At 53.2% G+C, this 13,926-nt stretch overlaps 1 protein-coding gene across 8 annotated transcripts in view; it reads left to right on the top strand.

The window, feature by feature from the left end:
- The window catches only part of HM13 (histocompatibility minor 13), a 39,532-nt gene that overhangs the window by 12,534 nt on the left and 13,072 nt on the right, over nt 1-13,926 (top strand). For 4 of the 8 annotated variants that reach the window (XR_006815300.1, XM_045980713.1, XM_045980715.1 and 1 more), the window contains exons 3-7: nt 1,959-2,041; nt 7,523-7,611; nt 9,448-9,587; nt 9,685-9,810; nt 11,480-11,537. Coding sequence is in view for 6 of the 8 variants with exons in the window: in XM_045980713.1 (XP_045836669.1) it covers nt 1,959-2,041; nt 7,523-7,611; nt 9,448-9,587; nt 9,685-9,810; nt 11,480-11,537 (496 nt within the window). In the remaining 2 variants the exon portion in view is untranslated. The remainder of the gene's footprint in view (nt 1-1,958; nt 2,042-7,522; nt 7,612-9,447; nt 9,588-9,684; nt 9,811-11,479; nt 11,538-13,926) is intronic. The other 4 variants (XR_006815301.1, XM_045980714.1, XM_045980716.1 and 1 more) reach the window with 1 other exon arrangement.

Consider the following 13,926-nt stretch of genomic DNA (forward strand, 5'->3'; position numbering starts at 1 on the left):
GTGCCTGCTATATGCAAGGCCCCGAGTGAGAAAAACTGACCATCCCTGCCCTCCAGGAGTCTCTTGTTAATTGGTGGAGATGGACACCAGTCAGTCACATCGATAAATGTGAAGCTACAGTCCTGGGAAGTGCTGTAGAAGCAAGGCGTAGCAACAGGAAAGCACAGAAGAGCCCCCCAGCTAGCATGAACCTCTGCCCCTGCCCCACTCCCACCTCCAACAGCAGCACCTTCACTTACCTCACTGCTCAGCCGGCCGCAAACCCAGGGAGCTGTCCTCCCTGCACTTGTAGTCAAGGGCACTGTCCTCTGTCCGCCAGAGTCTGCAGTACCCTCCTCACCGGGCTGTCTGCTTCCACCTCGCCCTGGGCAGTCTGTCTCCCACACAGCAGCACAGGAATCCTCTCAGGCCATCCAGTCATGTCACAGCCCTGCCCTCAGTCTCCAGTACTGGCCTGACTCACCCAAAGGAATCTAGTTTTTCTCATGGCACTGTAGGGTCTCTCTGCCTCTCAGTGGTCCCAGCCTCATCTCCTGACACCGGCCCCTTACTCTCTCAGCTCTAGGCTCACAGGCCCTGACTCTTCACCACATACATAAGCAACATACCCACCTCAGGACCTTTGCACTCACCTTTCTCTCTGCCCCAGATGCTCTCCCCCTCGAATACCCTCACAGTGGCTCCCTCGCTTTGTTAAGGTTCTATTCCTGAACGAGGTATCTTCCCATTGAGAAACTTCCAGTGACCACCAGTCTAGAAGAGCCACTCTCCCCTCTTCTGTCTCTTTGCCCTGCTCTGCTTTTCTTCTGAGGACCCATCACCACTTGACAATATATTACATACTCGTATCTTTTGAGATTCTTTCTCTCTTGCTGGCACATAAACTTCATGGGGGCAGGGACTTTGATGCCTCATTTCTTGCTGTGTCCCCAGAGTTCACAGATGCCGTTAATATAGTAGGCAGTCAGTACATGTGAGCTGAGTTAACGAGGGGTGGTTGTGTCAAGGAAGGCTGCTCCGAGCTGAGAGTTGAAGAAAGAAAGGTGGGGAGAATGTCCAGGGCAGCAGAAGAGCGTGTGCACAGGCCAGCTGCCTAGTGGTGGGGCTACGGCACAGGCAGGGCCCTCAGAAAGGCTGGTGTCGCCCCAATGTGCTGTGAGCCGCAGCTGAGAAGGTCTGTGGTGGCCATCAGGGGCTGAGGCCCAGGGAGGGTGTGGGCCTCGACCTTGTGAAGGTGAGGCTTTAAGCAGGGGAGCAGTGTGGGCAGACAGGCTTTAAACAGATTCTGTAAGGGCCTCCTTGAGAGCGCCCGGTGCCCCTGTGCCCCATACCACAGCACATGAATCCCTCCCAGCCAGAGACCCTCAGGAGAGCAAACTCAGGAGAAGATGACTGTGGAAGGAGATGGCAGAGCCTTCCCCAGAGTCCAGGATTCCCAGCAGTGACAGGCGGCTTTGGAGTATCACGAAAGAGAACATTTCCCAGTTCCACTTGACAGTAAGACTGAGAAGCAGCAGGCAGGGTCTGCTGTCACAGCTTCTAGCCATCACCATGGGACGAGTCCTCCAGAAGACCATCATGTAGACGATGGGGCAGGGCACATGCAACTTACAAGTAGTGTGCTTGGGGCCTTGGTAGCCACCATAGGGGGCTCTCTAGATTTTTGAGCAGGGAGAAGGAAACTTGGAAGAGTGCATTCTGAGGCTCCCTTGGGGGGTTGCACTCAGGACTGTCCTCCCCCATGATTCCATGCCAGGACTCTGAGCACAGACATAGTATTGCCTGTCTCTAGTGTGAGCCCCCAGGCACACACAGACTCCTTTGGGTCCCTCCGGGGGCCTGAGGTTCCTCCCTTTTCTTCTGTAGCCGCAGAAGCTAGAAGGCCCCTAGCACTGTCTGATTTCCCCATAGCCACGAGCAACCCTGACTTCCTGTTTCTTTTTTTATTTCTGCCTCAGATATTCTCCCAGGAGTACATCAACCTCTTGCTGTCCATGTATTTCTTCGTGCTGGGGATCCTGGCCCTGTCCCACACCATCAGGTCAGAAGGCATCTCTGCAACATTTGAAGCAGCTTTCTCAGGAGCCAGTACAGGGTCCTGGATGAGAACATGACCTTTGGCGTCATTCAGAGCCAGGTTTGAATCCTGGCTGTACAACCCAAGGGCTTCTTTCCCCTGCGGTACAGCGTGGGTGAGCTAGAACAACACCCGTAACCTCTGCGCCACAGTCCCATCCCAGGGACTGACAAGAGTATCCAGAGGGTGTTTCCCACCACCACAGTTGTTGGGAAGGTTAATCACATCGTAGTACCAGGATGTCACTTGTCACGGTGCTAAGACGGTAACAGCAGCGACACCTGCCAGGTGTTACAGGCCGCTGGCACCTCGTGGTAAGCCCGGCTTCTCATGCATGATCTTGTTTGCTGCTGAGAGAGGTGCAGTAGAGTGAGAAGTTAGGAGTACAGCCTCTGGAATTTGGTTACCTGAATTTGAATCCAGACTCTGCTACTTAATAGCCCTGTGACTTGGGGCAAGTCACTTAATCTCTCTGGCCTCAATTTCCTCAGCTGAATGTGGAGGAAAATAACCAAACCTTCCTCATGAGTCATGGGAAAGCTTTTAGCCCAGTATCTGGCACCTAATGTGTCCAGTAACTGTTAACTGTCGTCGTTACTATTACTTCCTGTGCTAACCTGCCAGGTAACTTACAAGGTTAGCTTTTGCTTTTATTTATTTATTTTACCTACTTATTTATGTATTTATTTGAGAGAGACAGACAGAGACGGACGGCAAGAGAGGGAACACAGGCAGGGGGAGTGTGAGAGAGAGAAGCAATTTCCTGCTAAGCAGGGAGCCCGATGCAGGGCTTGATCCCAGGACCCTGGGATCATGACCCCAGCCGAAGGCAGACACTTAATGACTGAGCCACCCAGGTGCCCTTAGCTTTTGCTTTTAATCTTCTGTTATCTTTGGAAACTGAAACGCAAAGAGATTAAGGAGTTTGCCAAGATCGCACAATGGATAAGCAGCAGAGCCAAGATTCAAACCCAGATCTGAGTGTCCCCAGAGCCATTTTCCCATTGCCACCTGCTCAGACGGGCACGTGCTGTGTCTGTCCAGTGCGGATGAAGGACCTAGGCTGGGACCCTGAAGGGGCGCTGCTCTTCATGTCATGGACAGGCCAGTTCTCCATGTGTTGTAAACATTTGGCATTCCCTAGCCCTGTTTACGAAATGGGAGTTATGTCCCCAGTTTGCCCCCTAGCTTGTGACTACAAAAGTTTCCCTGCCTGTTTCCATCTGGTCCCTTCAGGTGAATACAGTGTCGGGTTGAGAACCACTGACCATAAGGTGGCCAGTAGACTATGGACATTCCCAGAAGGAAGGAACGCAGCTAAAAGTCAGCCTTGAAGGGTGGGGAAACCTGGAAGAGGCATGAAGGAGAGGGGAAAGCTAGGAGTAGAAGGTTTGTGCACAGTGAAAGTGCATTCGGGATCTTTCTGCAGTAGTCAGAGAGGAAGCACCTGGCCTGCTCACAAAAGGCATCGAAAGCCAGTTGGGTTTGGCCTTGTTTCCCTAGGCACATTAGCAGGACATTGTGGTACTCAAGAGCGTGGGTTCAGGAGATGTTGGCCCTGGAACCGAGGCCTGGCTCTGCCAGCTCAATAATTTGTGTAAGCTTCTCAAGCCCTCTGAGCATCAGTTCCTATAAAACAGAGACACTAAAAACAAACAAACAAACAAAACATGGAGACACTGCGAGCACCTCCTCACCAGGGCGTGGGAAGGATCAGGTGAGCCACGACTATAACATGGCTCGAGCACCGTGCCAGGTGCACCGTGAGTTGTGCTTCTGGTCCAAGATCATACAGCTGGGACTGGAATTCTGGTCTTTTGACTGAGTTCAGTGTTGTCTTCAACTCTACCTGCCCTTTCCCCATACAGTCTTGTTCTGGCCATCTTATAAGAATTTTAGTCCAGCCCCCGTCCTAAAAAATAAAGGCCCAGAGAACCTACCTGAGTGACTTGGACCTCACAAAACTGTGGCAGACCCAACCTCACAGGGCAGAGCTCTCTGATGGATCTGGGGGACGGTGGGGCCAGTCACTTCCAGGCACTGGGACCCCTCCTTCCCCATGCTGATTAGGGTACCCCTAATTCTCATCCATCCCACCCCTTCATCTGTGAGAGGCTTGAGATTCCTGGGCCTGCCCATGACCCAACCACCACCTCAGAGAACCGAGTGTATTTTATCTGTCTTTTTTAACTAATTCATAATTTTGACCGGTAGAAATTATTATTTTTTTATTTAAAATTTTTTAAAAGATTTTATTTATTTGATAGATTACAAGTAGGCAGAGAGGCAGGCAGAAAGAGAGAGAGGAGGAAGCAGGCTCCCCACGGAGCAGAGAGTCCGATGTGGGGCTCAATCCCAGGACCCTGAGATCATGACCTGAGCTGAAGGCAGAGGCTTTAACCCACTGAGCCACCCAGGCGCCCCGACTGGTAGAAATTATTGACAGAGAACCAATAGCAACTGAAACTGCACATGATAAAATAGATTAGTGACTAAAACTTAACAGAAGAATCATCTTCTTGATGAAATTTATAGCACAATATTGGACCTGGCAAAATCAGACCTCGTAAACACAACGGGTAACCGTGGGCAGGAGGGGCGCTCGCCACACAGCATCAGAGCTGTCCTGATAAAAAATCTCATACTGACCAAAAATGGTGGGATAAGAGAAATTGTTCTGAGAAATTTACATGGAAAAAAACTGAATCAGATGCACATAATTTGAGCAAAAAGGGAGGAAAGCATAATTTAATCATGTTATATGGAAAGGTGAACCAAAAACTATTTTTCTTTTTCAGTCAGATTGAGTTTTCTGAAATACTTTCTCAAAGAAAGTCTACAGTGTAGTTAGAATTTCCATGAGCTGTTTATATCCACAAACTGGGAGGCAGACCTCTGTCAGGATCCAAACCAGAGGGTCCGAAGGTGGGGTTCAGGGAAGGCGAGGCCCTGAGGGGTTGTGTAACCACCGGGATTCATGGCTGGTAGAGGCTGGGGGTTTGAGCCCAGGTCTGTCTGACTTCACGGCCCATATTCTTCCCAGTTTGGCAGGAGTGAGGGGGGAACAGATTATAGAGGGTGGGCTGGCCACTGCTTCCCAGCAGTCCTTCGGTCCCCAGAGGACTGGGGGAACAGACCTGACGAGGGACTGGAAGAGCCTGGCCCCGAGCCAAGTCAGCCCCTGGTGGGAATTCTCGTGGATCTTTCCACCCCTGCTGCCACCCCCGAGCCTGCCGCCTGCCTTCACCTTGTGCAGCCACCAAGATTTACAAGCCCACGCCGGAAGCCTTCCTGCCAAGGGAACCTCAGCTTATTTTTATCATCTCTGAGCTCACACCCCATCCAGCTGACCTTTAGAGGGAAAAGGACCCATAAGGTCAAAATCTACCACCCTAAGAAAAAAAGGTCAGTTTTTTTGTCGACCCTTGCTTTCCACTCCAGGGGAGAAGGACACCAGGATGTGGTTTCCTAGCAGGAAGCAGTGACCTTTAGGTTTGATGTGAGCCATGAGGGCTGGAGAGAGTCTCTGCCTGCTGCAGAGGTCTGCCTTCAGAGGCGCTCAGTGAGCATTTACCAGCTGCCACCCAGGCCCCAGGCCTGCCATGGGTAGGGGAAGGTGGTGAGACAGGCCCCCACTCTCAAGTTCAGGCTCACCGGCCAGGTTGCTTGACTCTTGCCCTGCATTATCCGGAGACCCTTTTTTGCTCGGGATAACCAAGTCATCAGTCCAGAGAGTTCTTACCTGAAGTCAAAGCGGCAATTAAGCTTACAGGTTGCCAAGCATTCATTTAATCATCTTAATAACTAAGGGAAAGATCTTATTGTAGTGTTCCAAATGAGGAAACAGTTGCACAGAACAGTTAAGTAACTTCCCAAAGATCACACAGCTAATCAGTGGCAGAGTCAGGATTTGAATCCAGGAAGTCTGGCTCTGGAGCCACTGCACTCTGCCGGTTGAGAAGTGAAACATCAAGCTCCTAAGGAAGAGGCCGGTCTGCAGTGAAGGTCTTAGCTCCTCGGGCCTTTTCTCTGTCTCTGCCCACACGCTCTGGCCAGGATCTCCCAGAAGTGATTCAGCAAACCGAGCTGATGGTAGCTTCCAGCCTCATCTCTCCCAGCTTCTGCCCCCCACTTCTCAGAGCCCTCCTGTGGAAGCCCACTCCTCGTTGCCTACTTGTTTGCGCCACATTTGGGTTCACAGGGCTCTCTTGTTTGTGCCACAGCCCTGCAGACGGGGAACCTGTTTGACAAGTGGGGAACAGGCCCTGGAAACGTTCTTAAGTCCACATCTTCTTTCTCCAACCACCAGGGTCTTAGAAAGGGAGCTCTCTTTCCCTGCCTTTCTGCTGTGCCCTAGGTACCTCTTGGCCTGCCTCTGTTTACCTGCCAGTTGGGAGCACCATTCTGGATTTGCCCACCTCGTCAGTCACCGTCAGGCTGATCCAGTGCTGCCAAATGCTTTTGAGCTCGGTCTCTGGACAAGTGCCAGCATTGACGGACACTCAGAGTTCTTATTTACATCCCTGTTGTGGGTCCAGAGTTGGGCTAAGCCTCTCCCCTACCTTCTCGCTTACCTTCACAGCAACGGTTTGAGACAGGTGGTATTGTTACTCCCACGTAGAGCTAAGGAGATGAGCCACTGCGGTGACTCGCCCACAGCCATACCGCTAGCATATGGCAGGGTAATCTTCTGGGCTGAGCTGCCCCCGGGGCCAGGCTGGACCAGGAGGCCCTGATTTGTTCATCTTTGTCTGAAGGTGATCCAGAAAAGAAAGTTTCTGTTCCCTGCCTGGCCAAGGCACAGAGTACGCCGGGTGATCTGAGACCATTTTCCAGAGATGAGTCTAGCCCATCCTGAGCAGCAGAGGCCTCTTGGAAGGAGTGAATGTGAGGTGCTCCTCCCCCTTCCACCTCGGGGCTGTGATTCATCGAGCTGATTGAGTCCAGCTGAGTTTATAAAACACTCAGGCCTGACAAGTCATGGAGTTGGGGGTAGGCAGTAACCGTCAGATCATCTGACTTGATAGGTGTGGAAGAGTCGAGGACTATGCATTCTTGACAAGGGACTCACAGAGCGTGCACGGACCAGACTCTGGCATCCGTTCCTGTTCTAAAGCTGCATTTTACATGGAAGTCTGGCCCAGCTTTGTGTTTCTTGGACGAGAACCAAGAGGCAGGGTGGAAGCACTAGGATTCCAGAGACCTGTGTTTGAGTCCCTGCTCAGACGGGGAGTCAGCCCTGGGCAGTCCCTTACTCTCTCACGGCTTCCGTTTCCACCTGTGAAATAGGGCTGGTAACTCCTCCCCGTCAAGAGGACTCCCCATCAGGGCAGCTGTGAGGGTGCCGGGAGGAAGGACCTGTGAATGGGCACTTCTGGGATGGTGTTGGGGCTGCGGTAGCCCATGGGGGTCCTGTTTGCCGACCTGCTTTGTCTTTCCTTCCAGCCCCTTCATGAATAAGTTTTTTCCAGCCAACTTTCCAAATCGACAGTACCAACTGCTCTTCACACAGGGCTCTGGAGAGAACAAGGAAGGTCAGTGCCGCCTGCTTTCCCTGGCCTTGGGGGTCTCTCCCCTCTCTTCCCCTTTGTCTCCAATATCAGGGTTCTCCACTAGAGCAAGGGATGGAAAAGTGGGCTCTGCAGTCACATTGCCTGGGTGGGAACCCAGCTCTACTGCTGCCTACACGGGGGGCTCTGGGTGAATGCCTTTACCTCCGAGTTGTTTTGTTTGTTCCAGCTGTAAAATGAAGACGATATAGCTGGTACCTCCCTCACAGCACGTTGTTAGGACTGGGGGTCAGTGATGAGGGACGCACTCAGCACACGGCCTGGCCCACGGCAGCACGCGGTGATGTTGGCCAGCGTAACTCCTTGTATCATACCTGTATGTAATGTGATGACTCTCCCACCTGAGACCTGGAACAGGGCTTCTTTGTTTAAAAAAAAAAAAATGAAAACTCTGGGACCTTGGGAAAAGCCTGGGCTTTGGGGGTTGGTTTGGGTAGGAGTACTGGTGCTGTAACACAATTGGCGAGGGCTTGACCAAATGAAAAGTATTTCTTTTTTTTTTTTTTTAAAGATTTATTTATTTGACAGAGATTACAAGTAGGCAGAGAGAGAGAGAGGAGGAAGCAGGCTCCCCGCTAAGCAGAGAGCCCGATGCGGGGCTCGATCCCAGGACCCTGGGATCATGACCTGAGCTGAAGGCAGAGGCTTTAACCCGCTGAGCCACCCAGGCGCCCCATGAAAAGTATTTCTTGCATCAAAGTCTGAGCTTGGGAATGTCTCTCTCTCTTATGGGTGCCTGCCACATTCTGCCTTATTCCCAGAGAGGGGTGACTTTTAGTCATTCCTTTTCACATCTCAAGTGCGTCTGTGCCCAAGAGATGATTGTTGAACTTTAAAAAAAAAAAAAGCTAAGCTTGCACCACGGAGTCTTTGAGGTCCAAGGCTCCATCTTTCTTGTGCTCTGTCACATTCGGGTGACTCTTAGGCCCCAAATGGTGTACTGTCACCATATCATGGGTCCGTTTAGCTATAGGGCACGTCAGAAGATGTGGCCATGAGCCGATTGGCTTCACATCCAGTTAAAAATCACCACGGTGCTTCCTGAAAATAATACTATACTATGTTAACTAACTTGAATTAAAACCCAAAAAAAAATTCCCCAGGATGCCGTCACCTGAGAGGAGAGAACAAAAATTGGGGCCAACCAGCAGTCCATTCCACTCTGGAATCTGAAAGAAATGGCTGCGCTCTCTCACCCGGGCAAGCCCCACCACCTTCCTGGGCTTCCTCACTGGGAAACTTGGAAGTGATAGGGAAAGTCTGCCTCAGGGCCCCCCTCAGGAGAACACAGGATTCCCTCCTGCTTTCTCTCCAGGCCTCCAGCTGTTACCTTCTTCCTCTTCCTCTTTCGCTGGTGATGTAGGGCTGCCAGCAACCTTCTTGCTTTCCTTTGATGGCAAAGTAGGAAGATTCCCAAATGGACCGGGACCTAGCTGAAGGCCTGGGTAGCAGCTGGCATTGACTGAGCACCCACTGTGTGCCAGGCACTGTGCTGAGTGTTTCGTGAGGACCACTTCCCCTGCTCCCCCGAGCAGCCCTGTGGGGGAGGTGCCGCAGTCCCCTCCCTACAGAGGAGGAGACTGAAGCTCAGAGAGGGAACTGCCTCCCCCAAGGTCACCCAGCTACAAATGCAGAGTCCGTGCTTCTGACACCATGGACCACCTCACACTGACCCCGCACCAGGCCTGTGTTCTCTCTGGGCCTCCACTCCCTCCTCTAGGAAATCGGGGTGGGGAGGGGGTGCTGGGGAGGCTCTGACAGTGCCCACAGCCATGCCCTCCTCCGTCCAGGGGCTGACAGGTGGGAGGGGCAGCCCCGCCCCGGGGAGTGGACTTACCTGGCCTCTCTGCCCAGAGATCATCAATTATGAGTTTGACGCCAAGGACCTGGTATGCCTGGGCCTGAGCAGCATCGTTGGCGTCTGGTACCTGCTGAGGAAGGTAAGGAGCCAGGTCCTGGGGCAGGATGAGGGGAGCATGAGAGAGGACGCGGGGGCAGGGTAGACAGACAGCCGATCTCACTCCCACCTTTCCCCAGCACTGGATTGCCAACAATCTCTTTGGCCTGGCCTTCTCCCTTAATGGGGTGGAGCTCTTGCACCTGAACAACGTCAGCACCGGCTGCATCCTGCTGGGTGGACTCTTCATCTACGATGTCTTCTGGGTGAGTGGGGCTGGGGCACAAAGGGCCCCTTGCCAGGCGCCTGGGTGGCTCAGTTGGTTAAGCATCTGCCTTCGGCCCGGGTCATGATCTCAGAGTCCTGGGATTGAGCCCCACATCAGGCTCCCTGCTCAGTGGGGAGTCTGCTCCCTCTGTGCTCTCTCTCCCTCTCTCAAATAAATAAATAAGTAATTTTTTTTTAAGGGGGTTTGCTTGCCTCCTCTGTCCCTGTCTTGCGGCAGTCATCTGATGGAAGGCGGCTGCCTCAGCCTGGGAAGTAAGACCCCAGAGCAGGTCTTCTCTGGGCCACTTGCCCTTGTCTGTGAAACAAACAAGAGAGCAGATTCCCCACGTGGCCGAGAGCCCACCCTGTGCCCCAAGCCTTCTAGCCACCCTCACTTCTTCTCCCAGTGGTCCTGGCAGAGCTGTTCCTTTCCTCTTTCTTTCTGGCAAGCAAGTTGGGACCCAGAGAAGTTGAGGCAGAGGAGGTTAATACTGGTGAATGGGCCCAGTGCAGGCACCAGTCTGAGGACAGAGGCTGCTGGGGGCAGCACATTCTGGCACACACCGGCCCCTCACGTGCCACGCTCACTCCCAACAGGCATCACTGAGGGATCAGGGGCAGCCTCACTTCGGCACCTTTCCCTGGCCTCAGGCAGCCTCTTTCCCCCTTGAGTGGATAGTGCTGGAGGACTTCATGGTGCTAGAGGCCTTCATCTCCTAGGAGGAGCAGAGCCCTGAACATATAGGAGACCTAGCCTGGGCCATCAGAGGCCCTTTCCCAGCTCCTTCAAATTGCCCTGTTTATTGCCCAGAACCAGGAGTCCCACAAGGTATCCCTATGACCAAAATCAGTAGCCACCTAATCTCGGCTTCACATCTACTCTGGAGTAGCTCATCACTCCCTGCCCCTCTCCCTGTGGGTCTCAGGCAGCATTGTGTCAGGAGTCCCTAGGACAGGGGCACGTGGGTGGCTCAGTCAATTAACCATCTGACTCTTAGTTTCGGCTCAGGTCATAATCTCAGGGCCTTGAGATCGAGCCCTGCATCAGGCTCTGAGCTGAGAGAGGAGTCTCCTGGAGTTTCTCTCTCTCTCTCCCTCACTCCGCCCATCTCCACGTGCTCTCCCTCTCTCTAAAATAAGTCTTTAAAAAAAGCGGGGGGGGGGGGGGAACGCCTGGGTTGCTCAGTGGGTTAAGCCTCTCCCTTCAGCTCAGGTCATGATCTCAGGGTCCTAGCATCGAGCCCCGCATCGGACTCTCTGCTCAGCAGGGAGCCTCCTTCCCCCTCTCTCTATCTGCCTGCCTCTCTGCCTACTTGTGACCTCTGTCTGTCAAATAAATAAATAAAAATCGGGGCGCCTGGGTGGCTCAGTGGGTTAAGCCGCTGCCTTCGGCTCAGGTCATGATCTCAGGGTCCTGGGATCGAGTCCCGCATCGGGCTCTCTGCTCAGCAGGGAACCTGCTTCCCTCTCTCTCTCTGCCTGCCTGTCTACTTGTGATCTCTCTCTGTCAAATAAATAAATAAAATCTTTTAAAAAAATAAATAAATTAATAAATAAATAAAAATCTTTTAAAAAAAGAAGATAAAAAGAAATAAAAGAAAAGGAGTTCCTCGGACAGTGTTCCTTTCCCGTCTGGCCCTCTGCCTATAGACTCCTGTCTTCTCCTAGGTATTTGGCACCAACGTGATGGTGACAGTGGCCAAGTCCTTTGAGGCACCAATAAAATGTAAGTGACCACATCCTCCATGGGGAGCCCCTCTCTTTCCACCTCATGGCCCTTCCCTCCTCGTGGTCCCCGTTTTGGTCCACACCTCTCCCTTGGCTCTTCCACATGCGTCTCTTCCGCCTCCACGCTGTCCTGTGTCTCCAGCCTGGTTTCCGTCCCCTCTTTGATTCATCTGACTGTGTTCACACGCAGCCACGCTCTGCCCAGGCCCTGGCGTCCTGCTGCTTGGCCCCAGTGTAGTGTGTAATGGGAGGAGACAGAGGAGCTGTCTAACAGGGCCTGCAGCGGGGTCCGCGGGGGCTCTCGGGAAAAGAGGTTCCACACTGAGGCCCGAAGCCGCTCACTGGGCACCCTAGCCAGCACGGTCTGTCCCGCACCCCTCACACGGCTCAGATTTCGTTCTTCCATGTAGCTACCGTTGTTTATAAAGATGAGAAAATCCAGTGATGGGCATCTAGGCATCAGTGAGCAGCACAGAAGTATCATCCCTCTCTGTAGCAGGCCCGCAGCACAGCGTCTCAGCCATGCATTACCGACCCTCACCAAGTGCAGTCACCAAGAGCTGACTGGCTTTGGTGTCCACCCCACCGTCTTCAGCGCGGCCACCTGTCCCTGCAGCTCATTGCCTCGTGGTCCCAAGCTAGCTGCCACAGCTCCTAGTACTGACTCCTCATTCAGCCATGCCCAGAGGCAGAGAGAAGGAACTTCATGCCTCTGTAGAGAAGGAGTTTTTCCCCCGCAGGCCCAAACCCAAACTGGTATTGGGGGCGGCAGGGGAGGAAGCGTGATCAGGTTTGAGTTTAAGGCTCAGACCACTCAAGGGTCCCCTCCTGGGATTACAAGACCCAAAGAAGAGGATAGAATGAGTAAGGCTGATAGCAAGAGAGTCTTGTTGGCAAGGCCTTGGTCTTGGGAAGCGAGCACCATGGGCACTGGGCAGCCAGGGTAAAGCTGGCCTCAGAGGATCGAGAAAGAACTATTGTCCTCCAAGTCTTGCTGCTGCTGCAGATGGGCCTCCATGAGCTGGACAGACACTGCTGGATGCACACTGCCCCCAGGTGTGATGGTCCCAGCTCATGACTGGAGGGAAACAAGTTTCTGCCAGCTTTGGTTTGAATAAAACCAATGGGCCCATGAGCCAGGCCCTCCTGCTGGGGAGATGGAGGATCACAATGCACAGGCCTGGGTCACGGCCCTCCTCAGTGTCTGGGAGCAGAGTATTTGAGTTGGCAGCCCCCCAGAACCAGGGGTGTAAAAGCAAGGCCGTTCTGTGGCAGGAGAACAGGTGCTGGGCCAGCCAGGGCGGCCCCTGGTCCCCACGTGCCATCATAGATGAAGCCAGTCCGGGTGCCAGGAAAGCTTTCATGAAGGATAAAGAACATGTGTTCACCAAGGAAGCAGGGGCAGAGCAGGCCTTTGAAAGAGAGAACAGGGCTTCAGCGAAGGGCAGAGGCAGGGAAATACACGGAGGGCCCTGGGAGCAGAGGATTGGGGAGGGAACGTGGCTGAGTTTAGGAGAGCAGCAGAAAAGAGACCGGATTTGGGAAGCCAAGAGTATCATTCCAGGAAGCCTGGACTGCCCAGGGGGCAGTGAATGAGCCATTGGAAGGCTCTGAAGAGGGCAATGACACCGTCACACTTGGGTTCTGGCATGGGGAGAAGGCCCATTGCCCTCAACTGCTAGGCATGGTGCTCAAGCAGGATAGCAGAGTGCTTAAGCTGGGCTGCCTGGATTGGAATCTCAGATATGACACTAGCTGGTTGCGTGGCCTTAGGCAAGATCTTCATTCACCTCTCTGGGCCCTGGTTTTCACATCCGCCTCTTAGAATTGAATGGTACCAGGACTGGGAAGATCGAATGTGGGGATCTGTAAATCACAGTGACTGAGCACTCGGGGCGGGAAGAAGTAGGTGGCGAAGGGCATCTGTGTGTTCATTAGGGAGGCACAGGCTCACCTAGAACCCCCGGCGTACTTCTGCTTACGTATCCTTGGCCTGAGCTGGGTCATGTGGCCACCCCTAGCTGGAAGGGAAGTCGGGAATTCAGGGGCCAGGGTTGTCCAGATTGCCCCAGCCTTGTGCCACTGGATCCATCCCCTGGGAAGGCTGCTGCACCCCAAGTCAGAACTGGGTTGGTAAAGAAGGCATGGGGTGATAGTTAACAATGTGTGCAAATCATCTCGATTTTCACAACTCTGTGGAGTCAGTTCTCTTGTACCCGTGCACAGGTAAGAAAACTGAGGCACAGAGCAGCTAAGTAACCTGTGCAAAGTCACAGAGCAGAGCCAAGATTCAGACTCATGCAGTCTCACCTTGGAGCCCTAAGTGCTCTTCTGCTCACAGGCGCTATGGAGGGGCGCCTGGACGGCTCCGTCGGCTGAGGTCACGA

This window comes from Meles meles, chromosome 16, assembly GCF_922984935.1.
Source record: "Meles meles chromosome 16, mMelMel3.1 paternal haplotype, whole genome shotgun sequence".
Taxonomy (NCBI): domain Eukaryota; kingdom Metazoa; phylum Chordata; class Mammalia; order Carnivora; family Mustelidae; genus Meles; species Meles meles.